The sequence below is a fragment of the Myotis davidii genome, unplaced genomic scaffold, assembly GCF_000327345.1.
Source record: "Myotis davidii unplaced genomic scaffold, ASM32734v1 scaffold399, whole genome shotgun sequence".
NCBI classification, from domain to species: Eukaryota; Metazoa; Chordata; class Mammalia; order Chiroptera; family Vespertilionidae; genus Myotis; species Myotis davidii.
In genome coordinates this window covers 4,572,018-4,585,495 of record NW_006292094.1, presented here as the reverse complement: position 1 = coordinate 4,585,495, position 13,478 = coordinate 4,572,018, and the positions used below count along the sequence as shown (strand labels likewise).

The 13,478-nt window shown below is 47.7% G+C and overlaps 1 protein-coding gene across 1 annotated transcript; it reads right to left on the bottom strand.

Annotated features, from left to right (window-relative positions):
* Positions 1–791: 791 nt before the first annotated feature.
* Positions 792–11,260, bottom strand: RAC1 (ras-related C3 botulinum toxin substrate 1 (rho family, small GTP binding protein Rac1)). The gene is made up of 7 exons (XM_015565146.1): positions 11,229–11,260; positions 10,913–11,026; positions 8,308–8,425; positions 3,647–3,703; positions 2,329–2,391; positions 1,316–1,475; positions 792–1,058 (listed from the first exon to the last, which is right to left on the bottom strand). Exons 1-7 carry the CDS (start codon positions 11,258–11,260, stop codon positions 928–930), a joined length of 675 nt encoding a protein of 224 aa, XP_015420632.1. The 3' UTR covers positions 792–927.
* Between the last annotated feature and the right edge of the window lie 2,218 nt (positions 11,261–13,478).

Here is a 13,478-nt window from a genome sequence, read left to right as displayed (position 1 = left end):
GAATGTGTCTATAAGAAAAGCACTAAGTTAGCAACGATGGGAATGACCAGTTCCAAGATGAGTTAAATGCCCGATTGTGGGAGGGATTACAGGTTTAAGAAAAAGTAAAATCTTAAGAAAACACTTACTGATTAATACCAACTTTCACCATCAACTGCATTTGACAGAAACTAACCTTTTTCAAATCTTACCCGAGACACTTATTCAGTTTGTTACGCATACAATGTAGTGTAAATTAATCTCCACTTCGTATTTTGTCAAATACTGTCTTCATCCTTTGATCACATCAGTGCTCCCTACACTCCACCCCAGGGTGCCCGTGAGAGCAGAATACTTCATCAGAGGAACACGTGAGGAAGGGTTCTGCTCACGATCCAGCAAAAGCTAATACACTAATTTTTAAAAATCTCACTATGAATTAAAGATCAATCCGAAGAGTTGAGTTGATATACAGTACAATGTTAGGTAAGGAACGTGGGTTGATAAATTATGAATGGCAACATTTCGTAAAGGAGGCTGCTGCGTGTGAAACTCATTAGCAAGTGCCTGCCTTCCCTAACTTCAGAAGCTAGTCTCCTCCAAGACAAAGGCCTTTGAACAGTTTAGTGCTTAGTGTTCTTAGCACAACAATGCAACTTAGTTCACAAGGAATTTTGGCAACTCTTTATCTGAGCAAAAATAGGGGCTTTTGAAAAATAAGGCTTTAAGAAAGCTTGTCATTTTAGGGCTAAATTTTAATAGAATGTGAAAGTTTGAATCCTTACACTTATTTAAATAAAATCTAAAAATTACTGATTGGTTCAAAATGGTTTTATGGAAAAGCTAATTTGTAACAAAAACTTGGCATTGAGTGCGAAGGCTCCATCGTTTTTTGAGCAAAGCATACAAAGGTTCGCAGGGCCAGGGCGCAGGGCGAGGCCCAGACATTTACAACAGCAGGCATTTTCTCTTCCTCTTCTTGACGGGCGGCGGGCAGAGGACGGCGCGGATAGCTTCATCGAACACTGTCTTGAGGCCCCGCTGTGTGAGAGCTGAGCACTCCAGGTATTTTACAGCACCTGCCGAGAAACAGCCTCTTACAGCCACTCGGCCACGGTTCTGATCAGAACAAGGGGAGGCCGCCCCCAAGACAGCACAGCAACCCCTAACCCCCCTGCTTCTCCTGAACACTATGGGCGGGCTCACCTAACTGGTTCCCCAACAGTCACCCAGTCTGAGCTGGAGGAGCACACGTCCCACTTCCCAGGCTGCACTCGTCTCCGTCAGGAAAACGAAAGCGCGCGCAAAGCAAACACGAGAACGCGGCGGCTCATACCGATCTCCTTGGCCATGGCCAAGCCCTGCGGGTAGGTGATGGGTGTCAGCTTCTTCTCCTTCAGCTTCTCAATCGTGTCTTTATCATCCCTGAGGTCAAGCTTGGTCCCCACCAGGATGATGGGAGTGTTGGGACAATGGTGTCGAACTTCAGGGTACCACTGGATGGGAGAAAGGGAGAGAGTTATGGCTCTCCTTTCTGAGCATCCTTCACTTAAGTCATATCCTCAGTTCCAAAATGCCAACTGCCCTGAGTCACTGTGTCCCGACAGCCTTCACGCAGAGGCCACCTGCTCCCAGCCGTGCTCACATTCCACTCACTCCTTCGAGGACCAGGGCGGCCGGGACCAGGGGACTGCCTTGGATATCTGACAGCAAGCAGGACTCCAAGATTAAACCCACAGTAAGCACGGTCAACTCGCAGCCCTACCGGGCAGGCACTACTCATCAGCAAGAGAGGGGAAGAGACAGGGATGGTTCCCCCTAAACCCACTTCGTTTTTAGTAAGACCAGTCAAGTTCTTAGGTCATCTCAGAAAATACTCCATACAGGGGTGGGCAAAAGTACGTTGACAGATGTAATACAAATAAGTAATGTAATAATAACAAACAGTATTTAGTGTACTCACAACTGTCAACCTACTCTGCCTGCCCTGTATACTCAGGGATGAGCATAGAGATCTGAACCAAGGTCTCGGCTCCGCGGCCATCACCCACTGAGCCTTGAGGGGCCCCGGCAAGGGTGCTTCTCGCCGGGTCTGAGGTGCAGGGTGGGGGCGGCGCTGGGCTTCACTCCTGGACGTTGCACTCGGCACTGAGTCAGCCAGAAGCTACAGCTCCGAGCCCTGCAGTCAGACACTGAGAACACTGCTGGTGTGCTTTAACAGAATTACCAAACCCAATTTAAGTTCCTGAAAATGTCAATCAGTGAATGGTATTTTATGTCTTAAAGTTTCTTCCTCAGTGACATTATGTAACAAAATAGGTTTTCTAAAAAAACAACAACCCCACTTACCTTTGCACGAACATTCTCAAATGACGCAGGACTCACAAGAGAGAAGCAAATTAAGAAGACGTCCTATAAAAAGGAAACACAGGTGGCATTGAGAAGATGGTCCCGCAGTGACGAACGCACTCTGCTTTCTAAATGCTGCTGGGGACGAGCCGCTGGACCAGGGGCACGTACTGTACCCCCGCAGCCTGCGTCGAGAGCAAGCTCCCTGGATACACCTTGGCTTCTGGCGGACGGCTCCCAAACAAGGCCCTGCTGAAGCGCCGGGCACGGGGAGAGGGGAGCAGAGGCGAAATGCTACCAGTTATGGAGGCTGTGGAGGCATCAGGTCAGAGCCCCGGGAGGCCTCTTTCCATCACTCCCAACTCCCACTGGGAGCCTAACGGGGACAAAATCAAGTGTCAAGGCACCACTAGAATATTCCGTAAAACCTGGCCAGTTTCTCAGAGCATTACCTACAAGCGCATGCTTCTCGGGAAGCTCCGCGCCTGCGTGTTAAGCACAAACACCCTCAGATGGTCGCTGGGCTCCAGCCCTTGCTAACTGAGCACATTCCCACGAGGGAGGCCGGCCGAGCGTGTATGAGCGTCGGAGCTCCCCACCCCTGCACGCGGCCTCCAGAAAGCTTGCGCCCGGGCGGGGTAGGTGCAGAAGATATGCCTGAAAAACGTGGGGCTACAAGTGAAGCATGTGGGCTTTCCTCCCGGTCTGCATTGTGTGAAAAGTCTAAATACTTACTCGAATTAAAAATACCGAGTTTCTAAAACGCTAATTTATAAAACATTTTCCTGGAAAGAGGCAATTCTGTTACTTGGTGAAATGCCCAAGTCCCAAGCTAACACTTTCAATCATCCAGCCGCTATCTGGTACCTGAAAGGGAAAGAAACACCCCACAAACAGCTTTTTATGAACAACATTTTTATGCCAGCACATGCACAAGCTTGTCCAAGAACCACCGCAGCTGATGACACGACAAAGCAGAGTGGGTTAGCTCGCCACCCGCGCAACCGCACCCGGCAGGCCCACGCACCAGGACACCGCAGAGGCCCTGGCAGCCCTGGTTAGTCTCACCCGGCTGAGCTCTGGGCCCGCAGTGGGGTTCCTGGCGGAGCCCCGTCTCCATCTCCACCAGCCTGGGGAGAGCCTCCCCTTCCACTCGGGAGGACTGCTTCCATTCAAGCTAGGGGCAAAGGGTCACACCCTGTGCGAAGCCCGGTTCAAGCAGACCCAAGAAACGTGAGGCTGAAGAGGAAATCCTAGGGGAACTAAGAAAGGAGAGGAGAGAGAGCTGAAACTGAAGTCGACTGAAAGTTTTACATACGGCAATCGGCTTGTCTTTGCCCCTGGAGGTTATATCCTTACCGTACGTTTCTCCAACCTAGTAATGCATGAGAACTTGGTTTGAGTTTAGTAAAAATGGAGGAAAATAAAATCAACACAGCCTGCTATTTATACCTCATCAGAACTGTCTCCACCCTCCCAAGGTTTTGAGCTAACAGCAGCCGATGGTCTAATACAACGGTCGCCAAACTGACGGACCTCACGGACCACCGGTCGGCGACTGCTGGTCTAACAGGTCTGATGCCAGAGCCACGGCTGACCCACCTGGGGGAGGGGCTGGTGAAGCCAGAGGGCAGGCAAACACGGGGAGGAGACGGCGCACCTTCTCCCACGGCAGCACATGACAATGTGCCAGGAAGCCCGTGCTCCGCAGGGAAGTGTTAAATGTGTCCTTCCTGCACTGGCATCCATCAGCGACAGGCACACCTTTCAAAGGGCTCCGTCCCAGTCGTGAGACGGCCGGCTGAGGCTGCAGCACTTGGGCAGCCCCGTCTGTGGACAGGCCTCTGGGGAAAAGGCTTTCTGGGAATGGGGCTGGGGCCGGACTCTGGGAACAGCTTGCTGCACAGAGACCTTCAGCCCCCGGCCCCCGCGGATGTGGACAGGGTGACAGCATTCGGGTGTTGATTACAATGCTTCCCATCCCCTCCTTTGTCCCAATAAAAATGGGGAGACTTGCTCTTCCAGCAACACAGAGCCTGGCACTCTCCAGACGGTGGAGAGGGGAATGATTTTCCTTTCATCTCATTCGAGCTCTCATTTCCAGTTTGAAGAAACCATTAAAGTTTCCGTCAGCCCTGCTTTCATCTGTGGCTATTTGTGAAGATCTGTCCTCCCCAGGACTTGACGTGACGCCAGATCTTCACTGTGACACAAGGACTCCTGGGGACTGGCACGAAAATGCAGTTTCAAGATATCCTCCGCCCACAACTACTGTACCCTGTTCCATTTTTAAGAACATCTTTTTTGATGAAGAAAGATGTTTTCCAACCTACGTTCCCGTCACACCATCTGCCTGTTCCTCCCCAGCCTGACTGGCTTCACGGACTCCTTCCTCCTGCTTCGGAGACGCATGCGCTGGCCCCGGCTGTCCAGACCTTTGCTCTCCACCCTGATGCCCAGTGTTCTCATGGCCCATCCCTGTGACAAGCCTGTCCCTGTGACATGTAGCTCCTCAGCACAGCCACCTGTGGCGCGGCCACACGACACCCTCCCTTCCTCACAGGTCACCTGCGTGTCCTGCAGCCTCTGTATTCCACCTGTGCTGTCCTGGGTCACAGGCCACCTTTCCTCTGGACTTGACCATTACTTTCTTTACATCACAGGGCATTTCTGACCACCCGGCCGGGCCCAGAGGCGCTCGGTGACTTGACCACCCCTGTGCTGCTAACCCCGTCCTCACTGGTCAGCATCACAGCAGTTTTTCCTGTTGCCTCCCACCCGTCAGTGGTATGATCCACAAAACAAGGTGGGCAGGCCTCTGGGTGGCTGACTCTCACTGCTCCAAAGCACTATAATTTCTCTCTTTCACTTCAGTCTCTTCCAAATGCTTTCCACCTGGTTTTTACTTGCAAGCTTGGAGTATTTTTTTTAACATAGGCATTCTATGCACCAGAAAAATACCAGGGCACATCCACACGCAGAGCAAAGGAGCCCCGCCTGAGAGCAGGCCCCGCGCCCACGGCCCCGCCACGGCAAGTCTGTGCGGCATAAAGCATCTCCCAGGCCGAAACCGGTTTGGCTCAGTGGATTGAGCGTCGGCCTGCGGACTGAAAGGTCCCAGGTTCGATTCTGGTCAAGGGCATGTACCTGGGTTGCGGGCACATCCCCGGTAGGAGATGTGCAGGAGGCAGCTGATCGATGTTTCTCTCTCATCGATGTTTCTAACTCTCTATCTCTCTCCCTTCCTCTCTGTAAAAAATCAATAAAATATATTTTAAAAAAAATAAATAAAAAAAAATAAAGCATCTCCCAGGGCGCCGCCGTCAGACACGGTCGGTGTGCGGCCATGCTGAACTGGAGGCCAAGCGCAAAGGAAATGGAAGGCCACTCACTTCCCAGTTGTGTCTAAGCACAAGCACTGGAGGTCACTGTGCAAACCAAAGCCCCCGACGTCCCCTCTCCCAGACGAGGAGAGGAACTACCAACCCACATCTCTAGCTTGACTCCATCCTCACCTTCTAATAAATTTAATAAATGCCCAACAAAACTACCCTGCTTCTTGCCAGCATCCAAGCCAGAGCAGACCCCGCTTCCCTGAGCCCTTGCCCAACTCTCATCCCAGTCCCCGAGGTGTGTGTGTCCCTCAGGACAGAGTGACCGCTCACTGTGTTCACCCACAGCTGTGCCTAGTGACTCTGGCTGGAGGACACAACAGCCAGCCTAACCAAGCTCAAAGCCATTTGAAAATCACAGCAGCTCAGCTCCACGCCATGGCTCTTCTTTGTATCCCACGTGGCAGTAATCTAGCCAGGACTCACAAACCCTTTTCAAGTCGGGGCACATACGGAAAACCAAAACACTGCTATGACACTCCTGGGTGACCCACACAGGGCTGGGCCCTGTGACTCTGACAAGTCGCGCCTATTCCCACTCACACACTAAATACTGGAACAGGCAGGTAGGCAAATGCAGGTGCGTGGACACAAGATGAGACACAGGGCTTGAGTGCTATGTGATCCCACCTCTATTCTGCATACCAGGTGAGGGGAATACGCAGAAGTTACAAAATACTTTTAAGGAGAATGTAAAGATAACTTATTGAAGGGGAGAAAAGCCTAAGGATTACTTAGTTTAGAAAAAAATAAAAACTTGAAGGGCAAGTTATACTGAAAATGATGACTACTGGCTCACCATCTTTTGGAGAACAAAGTAGAACCCAACGGTTTGCAGACTGAACTTGGCTACACAGAGCCACCAACAGAGAAGGTGCCAGCATCAGTGGTCTCAGGAAGGAGAACAGCTTGTTAGGACGCCATAGCTAAGATCATTTCCAAGTGGGTCTGAGCGGGCACGGATGAGCGACAGGAATAGGCCTGTAGGCCAAGGAGCCAACAGCGGGAGACTGTGCTCCGTTAGCACCAACAAGAACCCAGGTGCCAGCCTGGACCGTCCAAGGCCTGCTCCTTCTGACAGGGCAGCACGGCTCACAGGAAGGAGACTTTCCAGGCAGTGGCACCTCCACTCGGACCCACCCTCATCTGCAAGGAGTCCAGGCGGGCGTGTCTGCTGCTGGCTGGGTGCGCTTCCCCTCTGCTCCCAAGTACCGCCCCGACCCGCTCCGTGTAACACACGCCGCACAACATTACACGGCATTTATGAGGTACTTGAGGGCAAGAGTCACATCCTACTCCTTCAGCTGGTCAAGCATTTGATAGGAAACAGTTCTTCCCCTCAGAGGGAATGAGACATAAAAGGTTTAGGTCCCAGCCCTCCCTCAGAAGGACCGCACCCCCTCGGATTTCAGCCAACTCACTGCAGCCTGATTCCATCTGTTGCTATCTATGTGTTCTTTAGCACACAAAGCGGAAATCTTGCCAAGTCACCTTTGACACACCGTGACTCTCTGAGAAAAAGACCACACCCTACCCTGAGTCACAGGAGGTACAGTGACACCCTACCCACCCTCCAGATGTACCCAGTGGGCCAGGACACTCCTAACTCGGTATGTTTGCAAACCCATTTAAAATCTAGAATTATTAAGCACCCACTGGTATAGAATAGATTCCTAAACATATGGAAGAATCCAAACCATTTGGTGATTTGGCTGGTTTTTAATACTTTAATTTTTAGTTGTAGATAACTAAGAAGTCATGCATCATGCAATTCAAACTTCCCATTTTATAGTTTTGGTCTGTTACCAAAATCCAGCTCAAGAACAATCAGCAAAAATCTACAGCTCAAAGAAACAGTATTTGGCAATTTCTCCAGCGGGAAACAAAAGAAACGATGACTGTTGCATGGCAACAGCAGTATTCAGAAGTTTAAAACTATCACTACTAAATAGGACGTTCATTTAAAAACAAAAAGCAAGATGTGAGTAGACTGGAGCAAATTAGTTCTTTTTACCCACACTAACCACTAAGGAAAAAGTGATGGTTAAACCAAGCAAAGGATAAACCAATCAAAAGATCAAAACTTCCTTCTCCAGATGGCTCCCTGACCCTGACCCTTGACCTCTCTGACCATCTGGCTTGCTAGGAGAATGGATGACTTGAACTGAGGTCTCCAGACCTGCACGAGAATGAGGGGATGCTAATAGCAGCCTCACCGGAGCGGCTGTGATGTGCCTGGGACTGTTCCATATGCTTTACGCTATTGACTCCTCTAATCCTACGAGGAAAAAGGTGAAGAACAGAGATGAAGAACACTGCCCCCGGTTACACAGCAAGAGGGAGAGCAGGGTTTGAACCCAAGGAATCTGTTCAACTGCCTCTATCCCATGTTTGTCAGTTAGTCACAAGCTTCCAAGATGGTTTTAAAATGCTCTTATAAGAGGAAGAACAAAATGTAACCAGACAAGCAAACGATGCCAGTGAGATACCTGTGTATTTAAAGACAAGTGACTCTCTCCCTCTCCCTTCCTCTCTCTAAAAATCAAATAAAAATCTTAAAAAAGAAAAAAATCACTGTGGTCCTTACTGTCTGCGGATAGGAGAGGGGACGTAATCTGTCATAATCTTCTTGTCCAGCAGTATCCCATAAGCCCAGATTCACCGGTTTTCCATCTACCATAACATTGGCAGAATAGTTGTCAAAGCTGTAAAATATGGAGAAAAAATTGTTAGTCTCTAGTCTTGGAGCATAAGGCCCAGGTCCAGGACCCAAGTCGCTGTCCCAGCTGGGGTCCCAGAGGAAGTGGTGCTGAGAAGGCCAGGAGGGGGCCTGGAGGCCGCCAGGCCAGCAGATGCCCTTCCTGCAGGCACAAGGAGACACCTGTGAGCTAAGGAGTGGAGGGAACACGGGGTGGAGTGTGAGGGAAATAACGCACAGCTTGGGAAAATGCCTGCGAAACAAAGGAACGCTACGAATTTAATTGAAAGAAGTTACTGTCAGCGATAAAAAAAGCTTTGCCTTTACTAAAGAGAACACTTCCTCTCCGGGAAGAAATAGTGTGAACCTGGTCCCTCTTTCAAATCCCGCTGCTGAGTTTTTCACAGACATCTGACTCACTCTGGACAAGATGGCACACGGCGGGGCCGGGGCAGGGCTGTGCCTCCACAGACCCGCCGTGCAGGCTGGGGCCGAGTCAAGTCTTGATCACCCATGCCCGCAACCAGCGTGCAGAGGGGTTCTGAGAAGCCAGCGAATAACGTTTTCAAAGTGAATGTGCTGGACTACACATGTTTAAATTACTTTGAAGTTGCTACACAAAACTGGTTAACTACAGAAGGAAGACCAAAAAGCCTACAGGCTAACAGGGGAAAATAAGGTCGACAATTACAAGTATCATAGAGTAAGTAGTTCAATAAATAAAAACCTGGCATTGAAATTCAAACCAGGGCAGGTACCAAATAGAAACAATAGAACTCCAGAATTCATCTTTACATACTTTGAAGACTAAAACTTAAGGTCTTACTACACTGGGGCAGCAAAGTCAGGTCTAAAGTGCTAATGTGGTCTAAAACATTTAGTGACCAAACTAGCTTTCATAGAAGGTCTGATGTGTACTAATTCTGCCTCATGAGAAAAGGATAGATTATTCACTGAATGGTGACTTCCCCACCCCCGCCGCCCGCCCCCCTCACTTCCAATTTGGGAAAGAATCAGGTGCCTGTCTCATACTAAAATAAAAAAGTCTTTCTAGGCCCTGGCTGGGTAGCTCAGTTAGTTAGGGTGTCATCCCAATATGCCAAGGTTGCTTGTTCAATCTCTGGTCAGGTCACATAAGAGAAGCAATAAATGAATGAATAAGTAAGTGGAACAACAAATCGGTGTGTGTGTGTGTGTGTGTGTTGCTTCCTCTAAAAATCAATCAATAAATAAACATTAAAAATACACCCTAAATAAATTAAAGAACTTGAACCACAAAAGTCCTAGAAAATTTACTAGAGAATATTTTTGGATCACTCATAGGAGACACCGTAACAAAGTTAAAAGACAAATGAAGAAACAGGGATTAATATTTCATATATGCAGAAGTTCCACCGGTAAGAAAAAATTTCAGTAGAAAAATAAGCAAAAATTTCAACAGGCAATTCACAGAAGACTATGGACAGTAAACATTCAAAAGATTTTAACCTCATTGATGATCAGAAATGCAAATGGTGAGGTAACTTTTTCAATTCATGAGGACCACAACATGTAGTAAGGGCCTGTTTCCATCACAGCTGGTCAAAGTGATAGCCTTTGAGACGGCAAATGGGTAGTACTTAGGAAAATTTAAAATTTGGTACAATTCCACATGTGCACAAACACACATGCATGATGTTTAACACAGCACTGTGTGTAATGCCAAAAAACTGACCAAGGTTCATCAGCTATAGCAGTTCCAAGTCCTACCAGCTGTTAGCGACTCAGCTCTATCTACATTTGTGGATAAGGACAGTCCCTACCGTAAGTTCCACTGACATTAAAATATGCAACAAAACACGTCAGGGAGCACCTAAGTGTGAGCGCTGTGCTCGAGGAGATGGCACTTGAGGAGTTTCCTCTCCCCCAGGAGGGAAGCCGGGAAAACAGCTCAGCCTGACCACAGGGTGGTGCTGCGAGGCCGGCAGGCACGTGGGGCTCCCTAGTAACCCCATCAGCAGAAAAGCACTTTGCCACCTCCGCCCAATTCTGCTGCCAGCAGGGAATGAGCAGCCCAGTAGCCAATTCCACCCTCCTGTACGCTCACCCCCAAACACACCCTGGTTTAAATTCCAAGGCCCCTTAACTCAACAGTGACATGTAACCAGCGGAGAACTTGCCAGAAAAGGCCAATTACGACATAACGGAGTATGTCAGCCTGCACACAGAGCCCAGAGAGCCAAATTTATCTGAAATGTACATTACCCAGCCTCCATACTTCAGTTAGTTTAAATTTCTTGTATTTCCTAAATGTCTAAAAATCAATTAGGAAAGCTGTGTGTTTCATCACTGTGTCGAAACTTTACATTTTATTAAGTATTTTTTTTACCTAGACTTTGGTGAATGTTTGAAAGGAAAAGCAATCATATATGTTCATGTAAATAGCAAAACAAAGATCAAAGGTGTCTGCAAACATCACAGATGCGTTAATGCCCAGTTTAACTTAAATACTTACACAGTGGGGATATATTCTCCGGGAAATGCATTGGTAGTATAACTGATCAGCAGGCAAGTTTTACCTACAGCTCTAGAGAGAGAGAGAGAGGGAGAAAAAAAAAGGTGTAAGTTGCTTGGTTAACATGAATGTAATCCTAGTTTTCATTATTCTGTTAAAATAATTTATAGAAAAATCAAGGCGTATACACCAGTACTTAGCATTAAAGAAAACTGTTTCTATAATCTTTTATTTAACATTACACATGTATTTTTATCCTGAAATTTAAAGTAAACAAACTAGAATTTTTCAGAAAGGCAGAGTTAGGAGCCTTCACATTCTGGTGAGGTACGCGATATCAGCACTCATAGTCAGGAAACAGCTCTTAAATAAGGTTCAAGAGAAACACTATCTTAAAATTGAAATTCTTTACGGTGACCATCTGGAGAATATTTCATCCAAGAATCTTCAATTCTATCCTGAAATTATTTTTATGACACTAATCTGCAAACACAGCTTTCCTCTGCAACTTCTAATCTGTTGCTAAGTAATAGACTTTGCTGCCTCTGAGTGGCAGCTCAAATTCCACCGCCTTCCTAAAGCCGTCCCTCTGGCAATCAGCAATGACTGCTCTCTTAACAGAGTGCTTAGTCATAACCACCACACAGACCTATTCTCACTGCAATTCATCTGCATTCACTGCCACCTCCCCACCCCCTGTCCTCACACATCACCACAAGCTTTTAGAGCAGCTAACACAGTATCATCCAGACACTAATTAATAGCTCAGGGATGCTGGAGTAAACTTCCCAGCAGCTGCAGGGAGGAGTAAGCAAGAGACTCTGCAGAAAGACTCCACAGAAGGAAGACCTCCGAGCTGGTAACAGGTACAGCGCACCATCAAGCAGAAGTCTGGAACTGGAAGTCTCCCAATCATTGAAAAAAATTTTTTTCAAGAGAACATCACCTAAAATTTAAAGTTACTGCACCATTAGCCAAAACTGTACATTCACAGGATGTCTTCAGGGCTTCTAGAGACCATGTCCCTGGCCTCCTGATAGTTCAGCCAATGCCCACCTCCCTGCCGTCCTCGGTAGGCTGACCATGGGAACACACCGCCATTCTGAGTTGTAAGACTCTGCTGTCCAACCTCAACTACTACAAATTAGGAATCACCATACGAAGTTAGGTGCTTTTCTATTTTCCCTGCACTCTTAGTTTAAGGCAAAAAACCTCTCAACCAGGCCCGATTACAGGCCCATCCAGTCTTGCCAATACTTGTTTCACTTGTAACATTACGTAGGGCTTAACAAAAGTTGGAACTCCCCACCCTAAAGACCTCACAGAGTCAAACATTATATCATCAGGAGGTAGCTTCCAACTCCTAAAGGCTTTCTAAACAGAGATGACTCACTGGCCATACATTTGTTAAAAGCTTAGCATGTCAAAATAAACCTGTAGGAGCAGGAGCCTAAGATTTGAAGTCACTACCTTGGATTTGAGACCCACCCATGGCCAACTCTATCACTTACTGGCTGGAATTTTGGGGTAAGTTTCAACTTCCTTATGCCTCCAGTTTTCTCAACTGTAATATGGATGCAAAACTACCACTCCATCACAAAACTACTGTGAGCATTACTTAATTCAATTTCAACCTATACCAACAAATTGTGTGCTATGCCAGGAAGTGTATTCGGTGCTGCAACAAATAAGACCCCATGGAATTTATGCAGTTAATTAAAAAATGAAGAATACAGTCATGACAAAAAATTATAGGTGCAACTAGTGTTATCAAAGATGCTCTGGAAACAGCAAGAGATCTAACCTAGTATTGGGGGCAGTTAGAGGAGGCTGCAGTGTATGCTGAGACTTAGGGGAAGGAGAGACACAATAGGGAGGAATATTCTAGACAAAAGCAACAGCATAAGAGGAGACCCAGGACTAAAGGAAGCCCAGAATAACTTCTTGCTAGGAACATGGACTTAATCCTACTTGGGAAGTCATAGAGGATTTTAGTTGCCAAGAAACCATTAGATTTGCATTTTTAGAAGACTCTGAACGCGGTTGGAGAGAAGACTGAGGAAGCTGGGGCCCGGAAGCAGGAAAATAAGGAAGTAGCAGCAGCTGCTCCATTCCAGTAACTACCCCTGGTAATCTGGACCAGGAGGGGCTTTCAGGGTGAAGAGGGGGGCATTTCAGGAGCTGCCTAGACTTGAGGCAGGACAAGCATGGCTCGGCCATGGGTTGGATGTGGCAGCTGAGGCAGATAGCGGAGTCTAAGGCTGTGATAAATGAACCTCTTTTCAAAATTACAAATGTTGTGCAAAAATGTTCATAGTTATTGTCACTTACTGACCAGGATAAGCAGCTATAAAGATTTTAACTTTCATCTTTGCCCATGTGGCTCAGTTGGTTGGGTGCATCCTGTACACAGAAAGGTTGCAGGTTCGATTCCCAGTCAGGGCACATGCCTGGGTTGCGGGCTCAATCCCCAGTAGGGGGTGTGTAGGAGGCAGACAATCAAAGTCTCTCTCCCTCTCCTATAAGTTTTCTCTCTCTACTGAGACCAGCAGAGCTAGAGAGCAGA